At 47.4% G+C, this 26,285-nt stretch overlaps 1 protein-coding gene across 13 annotated transcripts in view; it reads right to left on the reverse strand.

Moving 5' to 3' along the window:
• The window catches only part of ncor2 (nuclear receptor corepressor 2), a 98,420-nt gene that overhangs the window by 23,458 nt on the left and 48,677 nt on the right, over positions 1 to 26,285 (reverse strand). For 7 of the 13 annotated variants that reach the window (XM_029259431.1, XM_029259439.1, XM_029259438.1 and 4 more), the window contains exons 6-17: positions 25,005 to 25,118; positions 22,403 to 22,459; positions 18,626 to 18,678; positions 16,646 to 16,712; positions 11,677 to 11,849; positions 11,469 to 11,562; positions 10,798 to 10,976; positions 7,208 to 7,262; positions 6,775 to 6,873; positions 4,685 to 4,839; positions 2,458 to 2,618; positions 1,108 to 1,170 (exon numbers count right to left, since the gene is read on the reverse strand). In XM_029259431.1, coding sequence (XP_029115264.1) covers positions 1,108 to 1,170; positions 2,458 to 2,618; positions 4,685 to 4,839; positions 6,775 to 6,873; positions 7,208 to 7,262; positions 10,798 to 10,976; positions 11,469 to 11,562; positions 11,677 to 11,849; positions 16,646 to 16,712; positions 18,626 to 18,678; positions 22,403 to 22,459; positions 25,005 to 25,118 — 1,270 coding nt within the window. Of the gene's footprint in view, positions 1 to 1,107; positions 1,171 to 2,457; positions 2,619 to 4,684; positions 4,846 to 6,774; positions 6,874 to 7,207; positions 7,263 to 10,797; positions 10,977 to 11,468; positions 11,563 to 11,676; positions 11,850 to 16,645; positions 16,713 to 18,625; positions 18,679 to 22,402; positions 22,460 to 25,004; positions 25,119 to 26,285 lie in introns of all 13 variants that reach the window. The other 6 variants (XM_029259436.1, XM_029259441.1, XM_029259440.1 and 3 more) reach the window with 3 other exon arrangements.

Consider the following 26,285-nt stretch of genomic DNA (forward strand, 5'->3'; position numbering starts at 1 on the left):
ACTGGTGCAGGTCCTCCACAGTGGTGCAGTGTGGGTAGAGGGGCGTCCGTCTGAGCCTGGTTAACACTGCGCTACAGAACTGCTTCCCGCGGAGTGCATGCAAAAGCATGCACACATACATACACCACAAATACCTACACAGACACAATCCACAGCACTGCGGTCCTTCACCACTTGTTTCACAACTCATCTATTTCTCGTATTAATGGCAGTTCTTCACCGACTTCCCAATTTTTAGAGTACTGTGGTGCAAAGTGGTACTTCAGTGTAACAGAAACTGATCCTAGAGCTGCAGAGTCAACCCCTCCGCCACCATCTTTAACCACATTTGCTGTCAAAAGGGAAAGGGGTTGAAGGGGAACAATAGACACACAACCTACTTTAACTGTACTGCACATGCTTGTCAGCAAACGCACACCTCTGCGCATGCGCGCATGTGTGTGTGTAGGCACTAAATCATTTACAAGAGCGCTGTATGGGCTGCCAAGCTTATCTCAAACAGCAATCCAGGGTCGAGCACAGCACCACTTGCAGGCCCTGAGCAACACACACAACTACACTGCAGGTTTCACAACTTTGCCCGAGAGCTGTTCACACTTTTAGTTGCAGTTTCTTGTTTCAAAAGGCCCCGTAGATACAATTTCATTTCAGTAAACCGCCTTTCAATAAAGGCGGTGGCAGCAAACGAAACCTTTGTGGAAAAGAGCATTCCTGGGAGCTGCAGGGCTATCGCTGGTACGGCACCCCCTGCCTCCTGGCCAACACTGTGACAGTAACACACCCCACGTGGTGAGAGAGAGCCCCCCGGGGCATCAACTGCAACGGGAGCCATGAGCTGTGCACAGCGGAAATGACCTTGGCAGAAGAGCGCGGCAGGCAGTGGAGTCCACAGGGGGCCAAGGGCAGCAATCCTGCGCCGCAGCAGCCGACAACGAAACGACGGCCCAAAGCGGCACGTCTTGCAGAAGTGTCAGCAGGGAGCTGAACCAGGAAGTTGGCAGCATGCAGCGGGTCGGCGGCGGAGGTTCGCAGAGACAGCAGCGCAGCACGGTGGCGGGCGGTGACGCGGGAGGCACAGGTATACAGGAACACGTCGACTGTTCTCACCCTTTTTGGCGGTTTCCATTTCCTCCTCGGTCCAGCGAGAGCTCTCATTCATCTCCAGATTGGCTGCAATGAAAAGCAGAAGCACATAAAGGGCGGGCAAAGGAGGACTCTGAAGTGAGAGAGCAAGCGAGCGAGCGGGCAAGCGAGAGGGCGGGCGGGAGGGTGCGAGAGCGAGGAACGGGGCAGAGCTGACGGCAGACGCGCCGCTCACACACTTGCCAGGGATGTTTGTTCAACAAGTACAAAGCAGGAAGCTCTCGCAGAGCCCAGTTAATCATTACACACAGGAGGCCGTGGTGCATCGCAATCCCCGCCCCCACTCCCCGCCACCGGGATCTCCTCATCTGGTGTGTGCACGGAGGGGCTGCGGTTCCCTAGATTACTGTCCTGTACTGTCCCACAGGTTGAGACATATAAGTTAAAAACCACCTCAATTTTGTGCTGTGTTTCACACTCAAGTCATATAAAGTGTATGTAAAAACATCTGGTTCGTTTAGTGTAACCTGTGCAGAAAACAACCTGCATTTTACTGTCGCGCCCGCACACACACACACACAGACCATTTAGCCACACAGGTAACGCACATTGTGAAAATGCAGGACAGATGTGCCCCCCAGTGGAGCACGATGTGAAATGGCTGTGCGGTGAAAAAGCACAGGTGGACCCTTTAACACTCATCTACACGCGTTATGAGCAGAGGACACGGGTGTAAGCTGCAACTCACCTGGAGTAAAATCAGAGTCAACTGTGAGTGATGATGATGCCGAAGGTACATCCAAACTCGTCCTCGGTTTCCTCTTTATCGGAGAGACCACACGCCTTCCTCTCAGAGCTCACAGCCGCGCACTTTTAGTGTGTGCACACTATAGGAAGGCATCACACTGCTCTGGTGTCCTCGCATGTGTGCGTGTGTGTTACTGAGAGTGTCAATGTGTGTGTGTGTGTGTATGTGTGTGAGTGAAAGAGAGGAGGTGAGAACAGGCACAAAACCACAGGCCTTCAGTTTGTGAAGTCGGCACCCTGTGACAGCTGCGTTTCAGTGAAACGAACGCATCGGACACAGCGTTTCTGATCTAACGGATGTTAGTCTGTCTGCCAGTTCCCATGTCAAGTTTGTCTTCTGGTGCAAGACAATAATTCATAAATCCCCTTTAAGAATACAATCCGAAACACACAAGGTGAACTGCACAGTCTCTCCACTGAGGGTTCACGTTCAGTGGACTAGGGATGGGGGCAGGTGGGGCAGGTAGGGCAGGTGGCCAGGCAGAGCAGGAAACAGGCAGGGCGGAGCATGGAGCACAGAGGGTGTGGGACGCTACAGGGTGCGGGACACCACCAGGCCAAACTCACCCAGCTCACTGCTGTGGGTCACTGTGGCCGCCTCCTCCGCCTCGTTGGCCATGGAGCGTGTGATGCGGCCCTTGCGGCGACCCTGGCTGTTAGCCGTACGACGCCCCTTGAAGGCCACAGCCGGCTCCTTCTCCTCCCCATCCTCCCCAGAGGTGTCGTCTCTGGGTTGGGGGAGAGGACATAAAAGGGACAACCGCTGATAGGTGAAACAAAGCAGCAACAGTGATCAGTTTGAGAAATGTGGAGTCCGCCAAACCCTTAGTTAGGGTTCACCACCATGACAAGTGTGTGTCACTTTTAATGGCTTACTGATAAATGGATCATGTCCTCGTGATCCCCTGCAAAGACTTTCATATGAAACCAGTGAATGGCTGCCCCATGTGACACACACACCTGAGTCATGAATGTTAAAGGAAATTAACACTTTTCCTGTTAATTTTTAATTGTATTCTCTTCACTTATGTTTCCATAAATGCAACCTTTATTTACCCTCCAAGCCAACAGGTGGCAGTAAAGAGCCCTCAAATGAATAGTGGAGTGCAGGACTGCCCCAATTCAACTCACTTCCTCTGTTTATAGCCTCTGCCTGCTTTCTGAGTGTTGATGATCAATAAGATGAGGAACAAGTACAAGAGTTGCAAACAGACGTCTGGTTCCAGTTGATTTCATAAGTGGGATGAGACGGTACCAATGAAACCACACTGCCATCCAAGGAAACATTCCATTTAAGGACATAGTCTGGTGTCTGGAAATCAGCCTAACAGATGTACAAAAAGCTGAAGGACGCTGGATGCACCCAGTAAATGACACTGCGGTGATGATGTGATCCCTGCTCTCACCTCTGCACTCAAGCTTCAGATGATTACGGAGTTTAATGGTTCAGAGGATGGAAACCTGGTTCAGAGTGAACGCTCTGCAGCTATGACACAACACGATTCGCTCTTTCCACGCAGGGCAGATGCGGGACTGGTGGTGGGCAATCCCACAGCTACAGGAGAAGCGAAACACTCTTGTGGAGGAGAGCAGGAGCAGATCAGCAGGAACACTCACAGATGAGCAGGCACTTTCTCAGCAATTCCAGAGTCAGCACAAGTGTTTGCTCGTGGCTAGCACTTCTGGACCTGCTGTTCCCACATTCATCATTGTCATCGTGCTCCTCTCCTCCCCCAATTCATCACACAGAGAGGGACCTGCTGCTCGGCCATATATAGGACAGGCAGATGTTCCTCTGGCAGGCTGGGAATCGGAGGCATCGCGCACACACACCTACACACACCCTCATTCTAGGATGTTCACAAATGCAACGCACAGCCCTCGTAGGCCTAGCTCGGCGTCGTAATCGGACAGAGAACAACGAGGCTGTGAAGTTGGCCGTTACTCCAAACAGGCAATGTAAACCAGAGCCACACAGAAGAGAAGACACACGTCCAGCTGGCAGAGGCCTGCTCTCCTGCCATTCCCCTTTTTCACAGTCCATCTCAGGGGTGTGTGTCTGAATGCCTTCTTTCCGTGCACCAGGAGATGAACTAACCATCAGCCGATTTCTGACCCGTCAGCAGGACACTCCAGCCCCCAAGTGTTCAGCACTTAATTTTTCTGCTCCCACAACGCAACAGAAAAACTATACTTGTTGGAGATTAAATAGTAAACTTCTGTTTACTGCAAAGGCCATTTGTCCAACAAAACAGCAGCTTATTGTGCATTAGATGAAAGTGGTTAGAGCCGCCGCCTTTGGATCCAAATGCTACTGGTTCGAATCCCATCTACCACTACAGTCTCCTTCAGCACGGAACTTACCGTAAATTGGTCTAGTAAAAATTACCCAGCTGTCCAAATGGGTAAATAATTGTAGATATTTTAATATTAAGTAACTCTGGGGAAAAGCATCCACTAAATGAATAAATGTAAATGAGAAATAGGGACACTGACACCCAGAAGGCTCAGCTATGTCAAAATCCTGGGCTGGATATTTAAATACAGAGTATTAATTACAAATAAAACTGTTTTTAATATTGCATCTCACTACAGGAAGTGAAAGGAAAGTAGGACTGTGTTTGTCGTAGACTTCTTCGTCCATGTAAAATGCAGGACTTATCCATGCTTTGTTCTTGCGTGTGTTATACCTGTGCAAGTACCTGAAGCATGCATTAGCGGAGCGTCAAGCTAAAAGATAAAAGAAGCAGGAGAAAGAGCACGTGTACAAAAAAGAGAGTGAGAAGAGACATACTTCAAGGCGTCCTCCTTGTCGTCCCCCTCAGCCTTGTCCTCCTCCCGGTCACCCTCCTTCTCCTTCTCTTTCTCCTTCTCCTTCTCCTCTTTTTCCTCTTGGTTCCTGCTCACTTGCTGCTGCTGCTGCTGAGGCTGCTGCTGCTGCTGCTGCTGCTGCTGCTACAGCACCAGGACCAACAAAAAAATGACAACATGATGATTATGAACACTTCACTGCAGAGCAACAGGCTCTACTGATTTCAGGAAGAAATGAACCCCCAGTGAGCACGAGGACTGCCACCCCTCAGGACCTAATAGTAACAGGGAGACCTGTGATGACATTCAGGTTCACTAGTGCTCCTAGTGCTTCTGCCGTAGGACAGTACATGGGTCCAAGAGTCACAGAAAGGGAAAAGGGGAAAATGGGTACACAGCAGGGATACAGCTGCACTGCTTTACACCCCCTCCTCCGTCACTCCCCCAACTCTCTGCGTATCGAGACTGTCCGGTATGACCACAGCATTTACTGGAATATGGAAGCAGTTCAGGGTCCCGGCCTCTGATTGATTGAGAGCCAGAGCACTGAGAAAGAAGGAGCGACAGCAGAAAATGGTACAAGTGAAAGGGGAGGGGAGGGGAGATGGAGACAAACTTCCTTTAGCTAAACTCTAAGAGCCCCACTAACTCTTTCTCCGTTCTACATAAGTGTGTATGCAGTCTGGCCAGGTGTGTTCCTTGTAACCGAAGAGGCATTTCTGGTTAATCATAGTTCACTCAGAGTGGGGGTTCCTGGTCCCCAAGAACCCAGAGCGGTCTGTATGAGCGACGACAATCACCAACATGACCATGACTGGGGGGTTTCCTGTTTCTTTTACTGCGCACTCTGTCTGAACACAGCAGGTCATATTAAACAAAACACACACTCAGAGAGCAAAAAAACCTGGAGAAAACAGGACAGAAAAAGACAGAGCGGATGAAATTAAGATATAAAGAGCCATTCTTGGCAAGGTGGTCCCGCTGCAGTTTCGACCGTGTCCTTATTCTGCCACCTTAACCTCATTTCTCCTCTTTTCCCAGAAAGAAGTGCTTGAAGCAAAGCAGGAAAAAAAAAATCTCATAAGAACAGCCAAGGTTAGATCCCTTTTCCCCTCCAGACAGCAGCGGTGGGGGGGGGAGAGGAAAAAAAAAACTAATCGTCTGCTAATAATTATCCACATTTTTATTCTCTTCCTGCCCAGACATGGTGCTCCAGAGGAGATCAATGGCGTCCTGGATGGTGCCTCATTACAGCGGCTGATAGCCAAAGAGCCGTTCAGGTCACCGTCACGTTATAGCCCAATGAAGAAAGATGGTAATATTTGGTAAAAGTGCGGAGGGGGGCAGCACAGAGGCACAGTGCGGGGAGGGGGGTCAGCACTGAGGCACTTCCTGCTCCACATGTCATTAGCTCGGGCACCCGAATCATTAGCCAGTGAGAGGAACTCAGCCTTCAGCGATGCACTCTACTAACAAACTGAGGGGTTGAGGGTCCGAATGCATACCTCAGCTTTGCCAGTCAGCTGGCTGCACCAGTGGTGGTCACCGCCACACCACGACTGCGGTTTGAGCACAACCATTGTTCTGTTTTGGAAGGGTGACTGTTAATTGCAAGCCAGTGGTGTAGAATTGCAGCTGGCCACTTTCAGTGTTCACTTACAAAACCCGCTGTGTCTCACACACACCCCACGCTCCTACCAGTGCACACACAGTACGCTGAGGATTCGAGGGAATGCATTGGAGGGGTGTGTCAAGGGAGCTACCAGCATCCTTCCTGTCATCCACAGAACTACCTCGCATCACTGGACATGCATTTTTACTCATACATTTACTCATTTAGCTTTTCTCCAAAGAGACTAACAGTGTGAAGCTACTTACACTGATTTACCCACTTGTGCAGAAAGGTAACTTTTACTTTAGCAATTGCAATTAAGTATCTTGCTGAGCAACACTACAGCAGGAGTTAAGACCTGAACCTGTGACCTCTGTGTCCAAAGGTAGCAGCTGTAACCATTACGCAGCCTGCTGCCCCTTACAGAAGAACAACTGGTCCTCTTGTGTCAGAGAGCATACCTGGCTGCGTCCTCGGCGGCGGTAGTTCCGGCGCACAATGTTCTTGTAGTTCTCATTCTTCTTAGTCAGGTAGTAGAAGAGCACACAGTCGGCCACGGTCTGAAAACGCAGGTCAAGTGCAGACACTAAGACACACACTGGAGCCTTGTTTTCAATAATGACAATGGAGGAATGTCACTCAATCACATCTGTAGCCTGGGACATGTTACAAGCACCATGATTTCATGTCATTTGCATGTGGTAAAAATAAACAAGTTCAAAAATAAACTAAAGAGGCAAAACAGATTATTGTTAGAGGTTCAGGGAGGTCATACAAGGAGCCAGTGGCCTCCATGTGGTGGACAAACTAATCTGGTATCAGAGGGTGTAATCTGTGTGTGCAAGTGGCTCCAGTGGAGACTGGGAAGCCCCAAGACATTATCTGGACACCTACCTTCCTCTCCAAGAATGACGCAATCAGGCCAAAATTCTTTGGGTGCTGAATGAACCTGTTGGGGGGGCAGAAAAATCAGGTGAGAACCTGTAGTTCAGTTTTGCAAGTCAGAGTCAGAGAATGATAGCAAGAGGGGATGAAGCTTTGAGGCCATTGTTCAGGTAAGTACAGACAGACAGCTCTGTGTGTGTGCCACAGTGGGGGGATAAAGAGGCCCCACCTCACAGTGCTTTGCACATGAGGGCATGGCTCAAAGCTGATCTTCAACAGGAAGAAGTTTTAATTGCAAATCTAATTGCCCAAAGGCTCATCCTGCTGATCCACAGCAATCCTGAGAGGAGCTCATCTCAAAATAGCTCCTGTTCCCAGGACTGCCGCTTTCTCACCTGAAAGCATGGCAACACTTGCCCTACCACCATGACCCCGCCCCCCCAGAGATGGCAGTCAGTACCACTCACGTCGAGTACACTCTGAACACACTGCAACCCTGCACACCAACGCTGGACAGTAGCGCAGATGCTATCTAATTTTTGGCCTATTTCTACCTTGACAAAGTAATGAAGGTACGATATTCTGGTGCAGATCATGACCCTGCAATGAACGAGCCTGAAGAAAGACGCTCCCTGTGCAGCAGAGGCCATACCCGAGGACACACTTCTCCTGTGTGAATGGTGGGCTAGAGGACAGCAGGAGATGAGGCACCTTGGGGAAATTTTAGCTGCCCTTAACAATCCATTGACACAAACATTAACAATCCATGACCCACAGTAAATGAAGACACCGAGGACACAGCAGCGGCCATGACACCATGAGCCCTAATTACTGAGGGTCCTGCAAACACCACACACTTGGTTTTTGTGGTGCAGTGTGCTTTAACATGGCACTACCATTCCATCACCAAAAAGCACAAACGGAGCAGTGGCCCCTACCTCTCTAGGCACAGGAGGCTGCTGACTTGCTATTACTACCCAGCTCAGATCCATCCCGTCCCCCCTGAACTCTAACTCTAACCTGGATCCCATGGAATGTTGACGAACTGACCGAAGCAAGAACGAGCACACAACTTGCTACGCATTTGTAAATGGAAACATCTACGACACGTCAAATCTGTGCTAAACATCTGGGTTGCGTGGCAACCGTGACACAAGCACCAGCCTACAATAAAGACCTCAAAGGGTACGACGATGTGAATCATGTCGGAGAGATAGTCGCACCTAACATATGTCCAGTGGAGTTACGAGAAGTTTCATTTCATATTCCTACTTTGCACTGATGAGGCCTGAGTTTGGTACAGGGTACGACATATTTACATCTACTCTTTTAGCAAACACCTTTCTCCAAAGCGACGTACATTTACTAGTATTTATCCGACACCTTCATCCATGTTAACTTACTGTATTAGATACATTGCAGTAAATTGCGTAGTCATTCACACATCTGTAGAGCAGTAGCAGTAAAACACACACACACACACACGTAGGGAATGGCGTGGCCCTGCTGCTGTGAAATACCATGTCAACATGCTCACAGAGTGTGAATTCTTTTGCATTGTTTTCATTGATTTCCTTCACCTTCTCTATTCGGTTTCTTTTTTCACTTTCAGCTGAACTGACCCATGAACAGTGAGCAGAGGGCAAATGCTGGTGCCAAACAGCTATGAAAGAGCTGAGGGAGTGCAGAGTTATGACTAATTAAGACAATCTGCCTTCTGTTATGATAACTATGTTAACTGAAGTTACTGCATTCATTTTAATGGGATTTGGTGTTATTTCAATCATAAATGGGTGTCATTTTTGGGGCTCAGAAATGCATAAACATTTTCCCATTGAAACTACTTGTTAAAAACTACACCTTCATCGTATGGGAATTCATCTTGCAAAAGGGCTTTTCAGTAATAAGTTACTGTTGTAAAGTGTGGGGAGAATGTAGACCATTTCATATTTTTTTCTATGTTTAACTTTTTTTTTTAAAGATCAGTGAAAACCCTTCATTCCCCTGGGTTCAAACCAAAAGTCAGTCATTGGAATGAATTACATGTTTTTCTCTTCAATAAAGGAAGTTTGGACTTCTTTGTTTAACCAAATACAGTAAATTTCATGCCTAGTTTGCCCCACCTGTGCCTGCACTCAACATCCTGTTGCTGGTCCTGGCCCCACAAAGTCCATACAGCCATTAACAGCCAAAAGAGTCAAAACACGAGCGCTTTCATTCAATGCCCACACAGAGTCCTGTTTGTAAACACAAATGTGAACTTCTAAGGGAAGGCAGCGTGTGGCAGAGCGTACAACTACAAACGGGCACAGCACTATAACAAGAAATCATGGGGCAGCCCTACAGCTTATTCGGGACCTTCATTTGCATGAGCTCCAAACCTGCTGCACGTAGCTCTATTCAGCTCTTTTCTTCAAATTTGACCTTTAAAACAGTATTGCACTAGAGCGCTCTATATGAGGGACAAGGCACAACGATCCAGTAGCAGAGCCCTCAGCAGACTGTCAACTGGAATTCCCCACTACAATAATTTATGGGAAACAGACATGTGACATACATGGTGTAGATGAAGTCATAGATCACAACCTGAAAAGTTTTTGCCAAATATGAACACAACCATAATTCCTTTTTTTGATTATGTATTTAGTGCGATTACTCTTATACACTTGGCAAGGAAAAGTTTTTTTTTTATTTTGTGCTACAGTCCACACCTGAAGTTCCTGCTCTAAATACACACACACACACACACACAGTCTGAAACCGCTTGTCCCGAGCCGGAGCCCTACCCGACAATACAGGGTGCAAGGCTGGAGGGGGAGGGGACACACCCAGGACGGGACGCCAGTCCATCGCAAGGCACCCCAAGCAGGACTCAAACCCCAAACCCGCTGCGCCACCATGCCCCCCCCCGCTCTAAATACATATTTGACTAAAGTTTACTTTTCTTCCACTTGAAAAATTAACATTTGACCTGTATGGCAATTTAAAGGAATTCTAGAATATCTAGACAGACCCTTCTGGGACTGATTAGACAGTGCCACATGATCTTACCTTTGAAATATTGTAACCTTTTGACTTTATGCATGTCTTTTATGCATGAGGATTTATTTGCAATTTCTCAGTTTCATCTTTATTTTGCGATGACCCGTAATGTTCAGAAAACAAAAAAAAAAAAAATCTGGCCGTTTTCATGGACAGAAAGTGGAGTGGTCTAGTCTGCTTTGGCAAAATAACAGTGTCTATTCTGTAAACTTCCTGTGTCCCGCAGAGCTGCTGAATCCCTCCCTCACTGAAGGAGGGTCTCAAACACATTTCTTTGAGAGCCACTTCTCTCCTGTTTTCCTGACAGCTCCATAAATGAGTCCAACACCATCTGCTATGATTATCTATGTATCTGCTGTTTGAACATCACTTCTATAGGAGCTACTAGGGGGATGTGAACCAACAACATGGTGGTACCAGAAGAACAAGCTGCACTTATTTGCATGTATCTGACTATTCCAGTGCTCATAACACAAAGTGACCTAACAAGTGGATACATGCACTGCTTATGTGGTGTGTGAAGGCTGTACTGCTGGGCCCGGTGTGTGCTCACTCACTTCTCACGGAAGGTGTCCTTCTCCTGCTCACTCCACATGTTCATCACCTGCCGGTCCTTGTAGACCTTCATGGGATCACCCATGAGGCCATTCATGTTGATGAACCTGATGCGCTGCTGCTCTGCGTCAAAGAGCATCGGGGGGATGACAGCCAGCTGACGCATCTGCTTCTCTGAGTTCTACAGCAGGGAGACAGGTGGTGGGGTGAGGACAGAGGCAGAGGCATTAGGCACTGACATGCACACAGGAGTGTTTGCAGCAGAGTTCCTTTCTTGCAAAGAGTGAGAGGTCATTGAGGAATGGGGAAGTGATGGCCGGGGAAGATAAGGAGCTGTAAGAGGGCTACTGGGTGATCTGGGTGATACCTCTCGGGGAGGGGAGCCCTGGGCTCCAGAATATGTGCCGTTTACTTATTATGGGAGAGGGAATAAAAAGATACTAAAATGAGGACACGTTGTTGCCCGTGCCTTCATGAAGCAGGGGGTAAGAGGATGCAGAGGGACAATGAGGAAGAGGAAGTGACTGATGTTCTGCCTCTACTTGGAAAACTCGAACGCTGTTTACACGGCATCACTGCTGACAATGTGTCTGCTGCATGAACTGAAACAGAGGTGATGAAGTTCGAGCAAAGGGCAGGTGGAATATGTGGACTGGCATCCTGGAGTCCTCACCTCCTGCTCCGAAATGCCGTCTATGATCTCCGAGACCTCGTGTTCGCTGCGTGCTGCTGTAGACGTCAGACCTCCCCCGCGCTGACCCACCCTGCTGAATAGAGCGGCCGCAGCATCAACGCCGTGCGTTTGTGGGGGAGGAAAAAACACACACACACACACACACACACACACAAACATGCACACACAGAATCACGCACTGCCTCACCTCTGCATGCGCTCCTGCAGCTCGCGCTGCTTGCGGATCTCGGGGAACTGCTTCTCATAGTACTCTCGCACCTTCGTCTCCTTAGCCCGGCGCCGCGGGTTGTTCTCAATGCGCTCCACCTTTTTCTCCCACGCCTCCATCAACTGGTCGTAGCGCTGGCAGAACTTCTGCTCCTGAGTGTGCCATGGAACAAGGGAAAGAGATTGTTGGTACTTACATTTACACTTGTTCATTTAACTGACATTTGTCTACAAAGCTACTTCCAACATCTAGCTATTTACAATCATTTACCCATTTATACAACTGGGTAATGTTACTGGAGCAATTCAGGGTAAATAACTTGCTCAATAGTACTAGCAGCAGTAGATGGGATTCAAATTGGCAACCTTTGGAGCAGCAGCTCTAACCACAATACTATCAGCTGCCCCATCTGTACATACAGGTACACACACTGCCAGTAAGGTACACACACTTCCGGCAACACCGTCATAAGAACAGATATGTTCACATGACACCACTCTCCTGTCTCTGCAGAGCACAGTTCTTATACGTGATATATAAATAATGCACCGCAGCTTGACAGAGAGACCTTTGGTTTGACAAACAGAAAGAATTATTCTTATTACTATTATTATGGCTTGTAGAATGTGGTTGTACATCGCAGCGCAGTTTGGACTGTTCAGCGCGCAGATGAACTGTGATGCAGAATAAAGACATTTTACATACAAAACAGCGGATGCAAAGCCACAGGTCTACAGAGCATTTATCAGCTGAAAACTCCACATGTTTTCAGTACATGGACCTTCAAAATTTATTTTTTAAAAAAAAAAAAAAAAAACCCTACTGAGGTTGTCACGGAAACTCTATGCTATTATGTGTGAGAAAGCCAGGGGGCACCTAACCCTGTGCATTTCACACATTTGCTTCCACCCCAGGGCAGCAATGTCAGCGTGGGCTGAAGCTTCAAGTCCGGGTGCCAATCGGAGTTGACTGACCCAGGGTCCAAAATGCCAGTGTGAAAAGGCACATGAGGCACCGTGGCTGTGACCCCAGGATGAAAGCGCCAGTGTGGAAACACCTTTTCAAGGGCTGCACCTCAGGAAGTACTCCTCCTCAGGAAGTGAGCTAACTGAGGCTTTGGAGGAGGTGTGAAGATAATAGCGCCTGTTCCCCACCACAAATGAGCACAAAGTATTCCCGAGGCTAAAGGTGAGCCGATGCCTCGCTCATTTCCCGGTGTAAAGATGTTTTATTCATCACTACACATGTCACACGATGACTACACAGCACGGCGTATCACATCATCAACTCTTTATTGCACCACTGATCTGCACAGCTGAACGCTCCACACAACCAGTTCAGGGAGGCGGATTTTTCTCCAGAGTACATGCGGTACCAGAGCCCCCAAACAGTGGCTTCAGGGATCTCAATGTAAGTCTCAGTCTGTACCAGAAGTCTGCTCTCCTTTGAACAACACAGTATTTTATTGGCCACATCATCAGTGACCTTCTGGGAGGAAAAGGATAACTATTATTATTATTTCTAATTAATTTTTCTAATTATTTACTGTCAGATTGTCACTGAGGGACTTTTGTATGCTTTTCAAGCATGCAGACCAATTTTAGTTAGAATACTGGTATTTACTTTATTACATGTTTACTAGTAAAATCAACTCCAAGAATGACTTTGCAAGCGTGCGTGTGTGTGCGTGCGTGCGTGCGTGCGTGCGTGCGTGTGTGTGTGTGGGGGGGGTGTTTGACACATCACTAAGTACACAATGCCTACATGACCAGCATTTATTTGTAGTAAACTAAATAAAATGTGTTTTAAACACAACAGGATCAGTTTGGGACCTTGAAAGAGAAGCCTTGTTCATGTTCACTGATCTACTGACGCTGCCAGTCAGGAAGTTCTGTCCACATCAGCTGTCTTTTACAGTCTGGCTCCTCTGTATGTGACCTCTGAACTTTAACCGATGAAGGACTATTACACCACTGTCAATGCGTGACTCTTGTCTTGCCCATCAGAAGCCACTAAGCAAGCAGGCGCTCAAACGACAACCAAAAAAACCCAGGGATGTGCAGCAGCCCTGTCTTCCCCCCTGAAAGGGCAACTGGCAGCTTGGTGTGGGGGGGCTGACAGTGCTGAAAATGCACCAACTCGTGTTGGTGTAGCCAGCCAGATGCACCTGCCAAGACTCCTGCAGACAGAAGGTGGCTGTTCCATTTCACCCAGAAATAGAGAAGTGACAGTGAATCTGATGACTCATAAAAGATAAGAGGAAGTTGCTTATAACAAAACACTGGCACAGTTTATGCTGGATCCCTAATGTAACACAGTCTGTTGGAAACACAGCACAATATGCGAGAAACAGTCCCACACACCACAACACAACACACCAAAGTTTTTGGGTGCTGGCGGGCACAGAATCCCCCTATCTGGACAGCTCTGTCACTTTGTCCTCTTAAATAAAGCAAACTGGAGGAAGTGAGACGACAGCCCGTTTGACTCACTGTCTCGCAGCCAGTCATGCGCACACATACGCTGTGACATTAGCTTCAGAAACTAAATGGCTTTTCGGCGCCGTTTCGAACCGTTAACCCCTCACCCACATAGTTAGACCGGGGACACCCACTTCCTCAGCGATGCCACCCAAGAAGAGGAAGTGCAGCAGGCCAGACCAGACCAAACATAGAGGCAGGAGGCTTGCACTTCCTGTTTCGCCCACAGGTTCATGTAACATGGCAGGAATGATACGACCACAACTGAGAGCACAGCCTCGTCACCCAGCAACATCGCGAGACGAGAAGATGGTGCAGGTCTCAACTACTGGTTACTACAGTACGATTGGTCGACTCTTACCGAGTCTCACTGCACTGGGAGTGTCTGCGTGCGCATGTGTGTGTGTGGAGCTGATTCTTGTTCAAAGTACCTTTCAGTTTGAACCCTACACTACTAGGAGATGAGCCAGTTGCAACGATTTACCCATTTATACTGTAGGGTCACTTGTAGTTCATCAACTCAGGGTAAGTACTTTGATTGGTGAACTACAGCTGGAACAAGGATTCGAGCCCAGGTCCCATAAATGACAGTCTACACCGCATCTCCTCACTGTCCAACCCCTTCTTCAGAAACACCCACACAGATACACAGAGAGAGACAGTCATGTTCCCATCACTTTGCACTGCTCTCCCTCTTTTGCCCTCCTCTCTCAGCCCCATGTTCCACTCTCCCTAGCTCCCTTAAGTGATATAGTCCTGCACTCCTCTGTTCCGGGTCAGAGATCTCCTGCCGAACATCTAACCTTGGGGTGTGTGTGTGGAAGGGGGGGGGGAGTTGGAGAGAGAGACAGAAAAAGTATGTGTGTGTGAGAGAGAGTGAAAGTGTTACTTCACCTCTCAGTGCTTGAAGAGCAGCACGGCCTCTGAGGATGAAAGTGAAGCACTTCCCACCACAGTGCTCCACCCACAGCTCACTGATACAGCCATTTGGGTTGGAACACAAAGTAGAGCCATGAACAAGCCTTCCGTGCACAGAGCTGTCAGATGGTTGGGAAGCGCTTGGCAGCACTTCCGCGTACCATATTTATTTCTATTACAACTATTCCTCACAGAGCAGAGTTAACTCTTTCTGTTAAATCCCCACATTAGGCAAATTCCTTTGGGGGGGGGGCTGAATTACCACTGGTTTTTATTTTTTATTTTTTTTTTTTTTTGGGGGGGGGGGGGGGGGTCGCAAAAATTAAACTATAAAAATCAGGGTGACACACCATTATATTTTTTACAGTTTAACATTTGCAACAACAATCATTACTTCCTTATTATCCACCTAAATGGGTAAATGACTAAGCAGCTTACAGCCAATTTAGAGAAAATTAAAAGTTAAAAGCTAAATTATAAATAATACTAGTACTGAATTTGCTATTTTAGCTGCGATATTAAAGCTACATTCATCAAGTAATCAATATACATCAGGACACATAGCAGCTAGTTTGGATGTGCGAAAAGCTGAGTGTCCATGTACTGTACTTTGCAAAGTAAAACACAGTAGACAGTGAATATTAAACCCACTGTGGAAAGAAAATTACACAGCATCACTGGGCAGAAAAGCTGTTGTACTGAATAATAAGCTCAGTGTATGAAAAGGCATATATAGTTTCTGAAGTTGTCATGGCAGGACCGTGTTACACGAGGGCTGAGCGTAGTACGACGGGACTTGAACATCACACCTTCATTCACATAGCGGCAACAATTCAAACTGCTTTTTTAGTCATGTGGATCTGAACCCAAAACTCATTTCTAACACAAGATCAACTGCTCTACTGGTGTCTCCTGCACAGAGTACATCCTCACACATTTCAGCTCTCAAGCCTTTCATTCCACACATACTTGAACAGAAAGAGGAAGGTCCAAAAAACGAAAAAGATTTCCTGTCAAGGCCAGGGGTTTTGAACGGATCTGCTCTGTTCTGACATCAGAGCTTGGCCAATCGATCCAGACTATTTATAGCGCTGCTGAGGGACCGTTTACAGTAACACCACCGTGAACACACATACGCACGCGCACCACAGGATTCTCGCTTTTCCTGCTCTGATCCAGCACCTCTTCAGATTCACACATGGATCATGAACCTCACCATGTGCTGTAAACTACGCACATGCTAACAATGTGTCACACTGCAGTGTCACACTGCTTCAGAATGAGAGAGAGCCCACAGGCCACCAGGCTGCTCTGAGGTCACATGGGATATACCAAAGCGGTCTGCTGACCCGTCAAAGCCACCAAAAGAGGAAGCAGTGCCCTGGATCAAAACGCTGAGCAGGCGGGAGGTCAAGGAGGGCAGGGCACAAACTGCCACCAGGCCTGGGGCTGGCGCAGGGCAGCACAACGTCAGTGATTGAGCTTTGGAGGCCAGTGTTTTCCAACCGGCTTCCACACACAGCCGCCCGCAGAGCAGTCAGCATACTCACCCACTGTTTACGGGCATGATTTCTCCTCTTGAAGTACAGGATGAGCTTCTTCCTCATCGCCTGGTTTCTGTTGGGGGGGAGGGAGGAGTGGGAGGAAAGGAGAGAACAACATCACTTTGTTGCCACAGCATCTGCGGAAAAAGCCCAAAAGGCAGAACCCCAGGAAGCGCAGCCCTGGTGGAGGAATAATTGGAAACTGCGCACCACAGTGGTGCAGGACTGCTATGCTCTTCCCAGCATCCCAAGGGATTTCATTGATCCTCTAAGTCCATACCTGCCGTTGCTTCTGTGACACTACTAGAGGCCGAGAACCAAGGTTTAAAGAAGTCTCCTGCTCTTTATTTCACGCACCCCACACTGTCATGTGGATTGGCAAGACTGCAACAAACACACACATGCCTGTGCCCTTACACACATGCAAAGCAGATCAACAGAAAGGCAGCTCCAAGCTGGGCCTGACCGCAGCAAAGCGTGAGAAGGAGAGCTCAACACATGATTATTAGAATGCAACAGGAGGAGTCTTTGAAATGTCCCATGGCCTTTACATTTAAAATTTTCCTTCTAACATATTTTCTCCCCAGGGCACAAAATATCAAATTAAGTTAATCTGTGCAAAGAAATTAAGCATTTAACTGTAATGATGTAAACCAAAACTGTCTTCCATCAACATGTGGATCAAGGAAAAATGTTGAGAAGGTCTCGTGTGACCACACAGTGTCTGTCTGTGTGGTCATATGTGAAATCATTTGCATGTCATGTCTGCAGGTTCTCTCCCTTTTTTTTTTTTTTTAAAATAAATAAACCTAAAGTAAAGATAATTTCTTGCACTTCATCCTAAATTTGGACATTTTAGACTAGCTGTTAAACGAGAACCTAATAAAGAGGCAGGCTGCCCTTTCTTGTGTACTTGCCTTTTTAGAAGTGCCTAGAAACATGACAACAGACACTAGCACACGCGCACGCACACACACCTGCGCTAATCACTGTCCCTGTGTGTAACTCTTGGGGTAGAGGAGAGGAGGAAGAACTAGAAAAGCAAACTCTGAAAGTGTGTTTCGTAAAATACAGGGGCAGAGTTTGTCAAACAAAGGTCAGGTCAACAATCTACTTAAGGACACGGGGTCTCTCCCTCTTGGGGCTGGATGCTTGATTTCTTCTTTCACACTTAATCTGCATGTTGTGAGGTCACATTCTTCTAAATTAACATTATTTTAGTCAATGTGAGGCAATGAGCTGTGTCTACAGACTGAGGGTCAGACATTGGCACAAAGCTGCATGTCAGTGAGTGAGAGAGAGAGAGAGATAGAGGATGGAAAAATGCAGACACACACAGACTGGGCACTCAGAGAAACACTGACAGTCACAGGAAACATTTTCCTGAAGGAGAGGTGATGCCCAACTGTACCAACAGAAAGTGCGTGATACAGCGACGGCACATGGTTCATGGACCAGGGTCAGAATTCTATGAGGTTCATTCCAAGTGCAAGTCTTCTGGACCAGACCTGGGCTGATCTAGGTCTGTTGAAGCCCACTCTGGGCTCACCTAGACACATCCAGCTGCCCCACTCCAAAGAGGAGCCCAGGTGTGTAAGAACACACCTGTCTGTCAGCTCGTTGGTTTCACAGGAACCGTATCGTGTGCCTTGTCGGGTACAGTCACTAAGAAAAGCTCAGGAGGGACCTCAGGAGGGAGAGAGAGGTCAGGGCTGAAATAATTGTCAGGGGACTCTGACCCTCCACCTTTGACACATAGGAAGCGGAGAGCTAGAGCTCAAGGACTGAAGTGTCGTTTCCCCAAACTTATTGACTCGTCACTCCCACGGTGCGATTTTGGAACAATTGCTGTAGCAGGAGATGTACACGAGGGCCACCAGGGCTCACTGTGGAAGTGGACATAGTAGAAAAGCACCCAAACAGGATCCACATTAGCATCGCACGCACACACTCATTCCAGTGGCGCCCTGGACAGTGCGTACTCACATTTTGATGTTCTCATGGTACTGCTTAGTGTCCGATGGCTGGTTGTACAGGGGCTGTAAAAGAATGCAGGTGCAGGTGTCAGTGGCACTACTGCGACATGTGGGAGCACCAGTTTCACTGCACACAGACTGATGGTACAGGCCCAGACGGTGTCTCACCGGCCTGCCTAAAAACCTGTGCTGACCAGCTGGCCCCTATCTTCACAAAGATCTTCAACAGATCACTGGAGATGTGCGAAGTTCCTTCCTGCTTCAAACGCTCCACCATCATCCCCATCCCAAAGAAACCCAAAATCACAGGACTTAATGACTACAGACCTGTCGCCTTAACATCTGTGGTCATGAAGTCACTTGAAAAACTGGTGTTGGACTACCTGAAAGACATCACTGGACCCTTGCTGGACCCCCTGCAGTTTGCTTACCGAGCAAACAGGTCTGTGGATGATGCAGTCAACATGGGACTGCACTACATTCTGCAACATCTGGACAAACCAGGGACTTATGCGAGAATCCTGTTCGTGGACTTCAGCTCAGCCTTCAACACCATCATCCCACACCTCCTCCTGTCCAAATTAACCCAACTCTCCGTGCCCACCTCCATCTGTCAGTGGATCACCAACTTTCTGACAGACAGGCAGCAGATAGTGAGGCTGGGAAAATTCTCATCCGAAACTCGCACAATCAGTACTGGAGCCCCCCAGGGATGTGTGCTCTCCCCACTGCTCTTCTCCCTGTACACCAACGACTGCACCGCGAAGGACCCCTCTGTCAAACTCCTGAAGTTTGCAGACGACACCACACTCATCGGCCTCATCCGGAATGGCGACGAGTCTGCCTATAGACAGGAGGTCCAAGAGCTGGCTGTCTGGTGCAGTCATAACAACCTGGAGCTGAACACGCTCAAAACAGTGGAGATGATCGTAGACTTCAGGAGAAACACCTCAGCATTATCCCCACTCACCATCATGAACAGCACTGTGGCAACAGTGGAGTCATTCAGGTTCCTGGGCACCACCATCTCACAGGACCTGAAGTGGGAGCCCCACATAGACTCCATTGTGAAGAAGGCCCAGCAGAGGTTGTACTTCCTTCGTCAGCTGAGGAAGTTCAACCTGCCACAGGAGCTACTGCTGCAATTCTACTCCGCAGTCATTGAGTCCGTCCTCTGCACCTCTATAACTGTCTGGTTCGGCTCAGCTACGAAGTCAGACATCAGAAGACTGCAGCGGATAGTTCGGACTGCTGGAAGAATCATCGGCACATCCCCCCCAGCTCTCCAAGAACTGCACTCGTCCAGAGTCAGTAAAAGGGCGAGCAAAATCATTCTAGACCCCTCACATCCAGGCCACTTCCTCTTCGAACCCTTGCCATCTGGCCGGCGCTACAGAGCACTGTGCACCAGGACAGCAAGGCATAAGAAAGTTTCTTTCCTCAGGCCATCTACCTCATGAACACCTAAATCTCTCCCCTAGAGAGTAAACCGTGCAATACATAATGCTATTTATATTTATAACTATTTATCACATTTCTCTTACACTCCCTTGCATTTGTATCTAGTGACTATTTTTGTACTATTTTTGTATATTGGGTACTTTATATTTTTTAAATATTTTTTATCCCTTGCTCACATACTCTATCTTCTCATCTGTGTCTTGTCACTGTCATTCTGTCTGTGCTGTGGTAGTTCCTGTCACCAAGACAAATTCCTTGTATGTGCGAACATACTTGGCAATAAAGCTCGTTCTGATTCTGATTCTGATTCTGATGGTAGATGGACACAGCCATTCCACTGGCTCCTTGTGCTATGAACACTCAAGTTATGAACACATGTTCCAGACAATTTTTAATAGCTAGTTCTTCGCTCTCTGTTATCTGAAATTCCTGTTTATAGCAGAGCAAAGCTAACCTGTGTTTATCCACATAGCATTAGTAAAACACAAACAAACACGGAAGTGTGGGACTACTTCGATTCAACTCCAAAGTATTTCCTAAGCATTTGCAGCTTAAGGCTGGTGCTTGTGACATTTGATGATCAATAATGATGAACTGAAGTGTGTGTGGAGACTATATTTGTCTTTTTAAATCAAGTCTTCAGGGTGGTCTTAAAATTATTTACAATTTTAATGTAGTTTGAAGTTAAATTATTTATAATGGCTCAGATTTTTACAGAATCAAGGGACATTTGTGCTGACCTTCTCATTTTGTAGGTAAAGTTCAAGTGGCCAGAAGCTAAGAAATATTGCAGACACTTGAAGATTAAATTGATCCAATGAACATTAATTAGATGGTTGTAGTAACTATGGATTTTTTTCAGTACTTTGAAATTAGTAAAAATCCTGCAACAGGTTAATTTTTTTAAGCAAAATTTTATACGAGGATTTTACTATGACACATAAGTATGCCGCTGAGACAATGGAAGCCATGGGTACAGAGCTCATAACCAGTAGGGTACTGCAGAAGTAACAGAGACAAGTGTAACGTGCAGACAAACTTCTGGACAGTAGAAAGGAAAACAACAGTAAATCCAGGGACACACAGTGCCAGGAAACAAAATATCAGAATATTAAACTTCAATCAATCACTATCCATTTCTCTACTGGGATTTATACACGCTACTGTAATTTCCAGAACCTACTGTACTTCAAATTGTGTGAACACAGTAATGTTTGACAGCTAAACCACTGGGGTTTGCACGGAACGAGCAGAGAAGGAACTGTCAACTACAAACTGTGGGATCTGCAGCCTTGCCGCACTGGGTTAGAGAGTCAGAATTACAGCTTTCGGTATACAGTCACTGTGACACTACACCACTTATCACATCAACTTCAGAACATGAACATTCACCTTTCAAATAATCTCATCTGCAGTTTCACTTGAAATTGTTACGCTCACAGATGTTCAGTTTAGCTTCTTTACACCAAAGAAATTGGGCAGACAAGTGACCTGCTCTTCCTACATACGCTGTTTCCTTGGTTTACCGTACAGTACTTTGAGAAGCTACTTTAAAGGCGCTATATTAATATCTGACTACCTGCCAAAGTAACACATTTCAAGAAACCACTGCACACACACTGAATTCATCTCTAACTTTTAACAAGCATCTGATGTGTGAGGGGGAAAACCTCCAGTTTCAGCATCGCAGAGACAGGAGACAAGAATAAACTGAAAAAGTGAACCAGTGACAAAGCCGATGAGTAAACACACAAACCGACTACTGAGGAGGTACTAAGGCCAGGTACGCAGCACAGCTCCGAGGGGCTCTCAGGTGCCCCTGGGACACAATTTGGAGGCACTCTTTGCAGCTGTTGCAACCTGAAGTCACAGAACATGAGCTCATCAGCAGACCTGCTCTTCTGAGCTGGCTGCGCACGAATGACACACTGGGCTCCAGGGTACAGCCAACTGCCTGCTGCAGTTAATATTGCGACACCGTCTCCGGCTGAGCCTCATGGGTTCGGTTTGCCACAGCGAGGCCTCAGTGCCACATGCACCAGAAGGAAGCCGCCAGAGGCAACAGACTGGCCTAGACTCCACCCACTGCCCAGAGAGCAACTCCAGGCCCTCAAACCCTCCTCTGGCTGGAGCTGTTCCCAGTGGTTCCCCATCACTGCACTCTGTGCAATAAGCCCAGCGGCAGTAGTGGCCCTCCCATCCACAAAACTTGAAACATTAAGCGGTGCCACATGCACCCTCTCTTGACAGACTAGTAGAACCAGCAGAAACGGAACGAAAGAGACAGAAAGGCGAGGGGAGCGGGAGTGTAGTTCGGCCATCTTACCAGTTCCAGCCTGGGGCCCAGTCCCTCAAGAATCCTGTGGGCCTCCTCTGCTTTCTTCTGCAGGGAGACACAGAAAAATGGAGGGACAGGGGAGGGTGAGAAGCACGTGTTATTTGACAGCTTGCCTCGTTTCCGTGGTGATACTCACCAGTCACCTTGCTACATGGTGATGGGCCCCCGTGGCTCAAGATACACGAACCTATTAATAGGGCTTTTAGTGTGAGGAGCTCAGCTCACAGTGTCCTCTGCCTGCCTGTCCTTAAACATCGCATAAAGGATTACTCACCTCCTTAGTAAGCGTGTGCGAGAGAAAGAGAGAGAGAGCACACTCTCACCTCTATCGGTATAGAGTTTGAGGCTGCACAGCAGAAATTTGGGGGGGGGTGTCTATTTCCTGTATAGGAGAGAATGACAGAATCTGCGAAGCAGAGGCCAAAACTCATCCCCGTGATGCACTGAGTGCGTTTATATTTAGCTTCCTCACACATCCCAGCATCCTCCACCTCCCTTATCCCCTGGTTCGTGCCCCTCAGCCATGACTGTCCCCCTTTCCTGCTCAATCCTCAAACAAGATCCCCACAGGAACAGGGGAGCTCTCGTTCACTTTTCTTTATTTATTACTGCAGTTTCACAGCCCGGGTGGGAGGAGGGGCCCGGGTCAGCGAGTACACAAGGAGGCGAGTGAGAGGCGAGGCGTTCGCTCCCCCATTCTTTCTTGTCTTCTTGCCTCTCTCCCTCACTGTTTCTTTTTCTCTTCCTCCTCTGTGTGATATGAAAAGTGCAGCACGATCTACGAGCTCTACAATTACACACTTCACACCGTCAACAGAAACTCACCTCACTTCATGCCATGTTTATTTGCTATCTGATGCTCTTCTCCAAGGTGACTCAATGTTCAAGGTTTATACACTAAGCCACTGACACCAACTTAGCCATTGATATAGCAGGGTCATTTTTACCGCATCAATTCAGGGTAAACAGAGGAGTAGTTAGCAATACTTTCTCTTGCAAAGGAAAAAAGACGAGCTCGGCACAATTCGACTCTGGGCCGACGTTCACCCTCAGGCGCTTCTCTTTCCTGCAGCTAAACCTTTGGCTCTCATTGCTCATACTTGTGTTTTGCTTTTGAGGAACAGAACCTTCCCATTTGGTTGGATAGTTTTGTCTGCTCTGATGCAGGGCTTTGCAACAGACCTGTAAACAAAAATGACCTCTGATCACGAGCACAAAGAGCAGCCTTTGGACAAAACAGCATCTGCTAAAGGGTTGAGTAAAACTGATTATGAACTTTTGTAGGTGCAACATTCATAAACGGATGTTTACCGTGTACCACCACCTCTACTTGAGAGCAAATAAACAGGGGTGTGTGGTAATGGGGGGGAAAAAAAAAAAAAACACACACACACACACACACACACACACATTAGAATGAGCTTAACATGTTTCTTAGCAGCAGCCCCAGGTAAACGGACGAGTTTGAAGAGCTAAGTCTCAGGCTACTGTCTGCTGGTGACCATCAGGGAGTGAGACCTCAAGGGCATACAGATGGAACCACAGCTATGGGACAATGATTCCAAGGACCTCCGAAGTACTGATGGCAGGACACAATGACGTGCCAAAAAAAGAAAAGCAAAATAAAACAACATGAAAATTAATGGTGTGAGAGATAGTTAGGATGGACAGCTGTCTCCAGCCACAAAGCTGCTGATGGATATTTCTGGGAAATCTGGTTTACACAGGGTAAGTGCTGCTAGAGTACAGGGAGGGCATCTGGCCACACAGCCCCCCATAAAGCAGAAAGACTGAGGCCCCCCTATATAGCAATGGTGAATGCAGCCAGGGGAGAGGTGCAACCACATCTCCTTGCAGCAGCTGGGTTGGCCATGAGTCCTTGGGCCAGAAACACGTCATGCCACGGCACATAAGGACCCCCTTCCCAGAGGCTCATTTTTCTGTGTTTTAGCACAGGTCAGTGATCACCAGCAGGGAGAGCAGAACAAAGAGAAGCAGGGAGATTACAAGTCATCCTGAGTGTGACAACAAAGTGGTAAAGAGACCACAAGAAAGTGTGTGTTCATCCCATAAAAGGCTCTAGAGGAAAAGTCACATCACCATTTGGTTTCATACTAATCTAGCACAGGGGCTGCTGCAGTCACACACAAAGCCACCGCTGAGATGAAATAGCAAATATTTGATTTTAATCCTTGATGATGGCTTTCCCGTTTCACCCAAAGGTACAGAAAAATGCAATGCAATAAAGATTAATAGCACTTCAATTTTTGTACATATTAAGGTAAACATTTCTCTCAATAACAATTACTGGTACCATTCTACACAAGCTAAATAAGCACTACCAATCACGGTGATTCATCTCAAAATTTTCCACTTATAACATCCTCAGGTTTATCATTGTGACAATATTAAAAAACCATGGCAATCATTGCTATAAGTGTGGATCACCAGTATGACCTCACGTAGTACCAGTGCAGTATTTATCATTGATACAAGTACTTACAAGACACAGTGTAAACATGGACGACCCTACGAACACCAGTGTAGTTTAAGAGGATGAGGATGACTTAGTGTCAGCAGAAGATCTCACCCTGTTCTCGTCGTAGATGATTTGCACGAGGCTGCGGTGCTTGGCTTCGCTGGGCGGGGGAGACATGGGCCGCTCCGGCTCCTGGGGCTTGGCAGCCTCCTCTTCCAGCTGTTGCTGAAAGAGAGACATACACAGAATCGTTTCATTTACCATCCTTTGCAAAACACCACACCCCCCCTCCAGGGTGCACAGGAAGTCTGGGCGATTGTATCTCTCCCCTTTGACACACACTCTTCCCAGAATGGAAAGCAACAAGTCAGATGAGTCAACGCTCTCAATTCCTCTGCTCCCTGTTTTAACAATAAAAGGTGCACAGACTTGCCTCTATAAAACCTTTTCATATTTTAAGAACCATCACATTCAGAGGAACAGAAACAGCACAGCTTATCTGCACATTCAGTTTGTACATCACTCACACTGGTGATCATCTGGAATGAGCTCTCACTTCAGCTGCCTCAGGACATACCACAGTATCTTAGCGTTCACCATGTTACCAGACACTGCTCTTCCTACTTGCTGAGCTCCTGAACTCTCCAACCACCCCTAAATGCCAGATGTCAGCCTGACAGGGGGTGAGATACACTGCATCCCAGAGGATGGTTCAATTCAGAGGAAATTCCAGGCTCTTTGATGATAAAGAAATCCAAATTAATATTCTCTCTCTCTCTCTCTCTCTCTCTCTCTCTCTCTCTCACACAGACACAGCCTGATTACACTCTGAACAGCCCCTTTCTGCAGTTTGTTCAAAACATACTTAAGTGGAACTCGAGAAGTATTCTACTGGATGAGAAAATATAATTTCTCCTCGCAAGGACCTGGCAGTGCTGGGACTAAGGGAGGGAAAGAAAGCACCACTGCAGCACGAGTGAAGCATGGTGATCCCACCCCCAGGCTAAGGCAAGCTCAGGTATGCTCGAACATGTAGGGCAGATGTGACATTCATATACCAGCTCACCATCCCGGGTGTGTGTGCAATAACAGTGTGCTCCACTGCACAGAAGGAAAGACACTGGATGGAGGAGAGGACTTCAGAAGGAGAATTCTGACTAGACATAACAGACATTCAGCAAAATTCATTCCTTAAGGAGTACCGTACAGAGCAATTTTAATTTTTGGTTTAAGCTAATTTATTTAGCAAACACTTTTATCCAACACAGCATATCAATTTTAGACTCATTCAGTCAAGCAGATTTATTCTGGAACAGTATTCTGTTCAAGGGTACAGTAACAGAGTACCTTAACCACTGTCTCACCTGCTGGAGCTCAGCACCGGGAGGCGCT

The sequence above is a fragment of the Scleropages formosus genome, chromosome 17 (assembly GCF_900964775.1).
Source record: "Scleropages formosus chromosome 17, fSclFor1.1, whole genome shotgun sequence".
NCBI lineage: Eukaryota > Metazoa > Chordata > Actinopteri > Osteoglossiformes > Osteoglossidae > Scleropages > Scleropages formosus.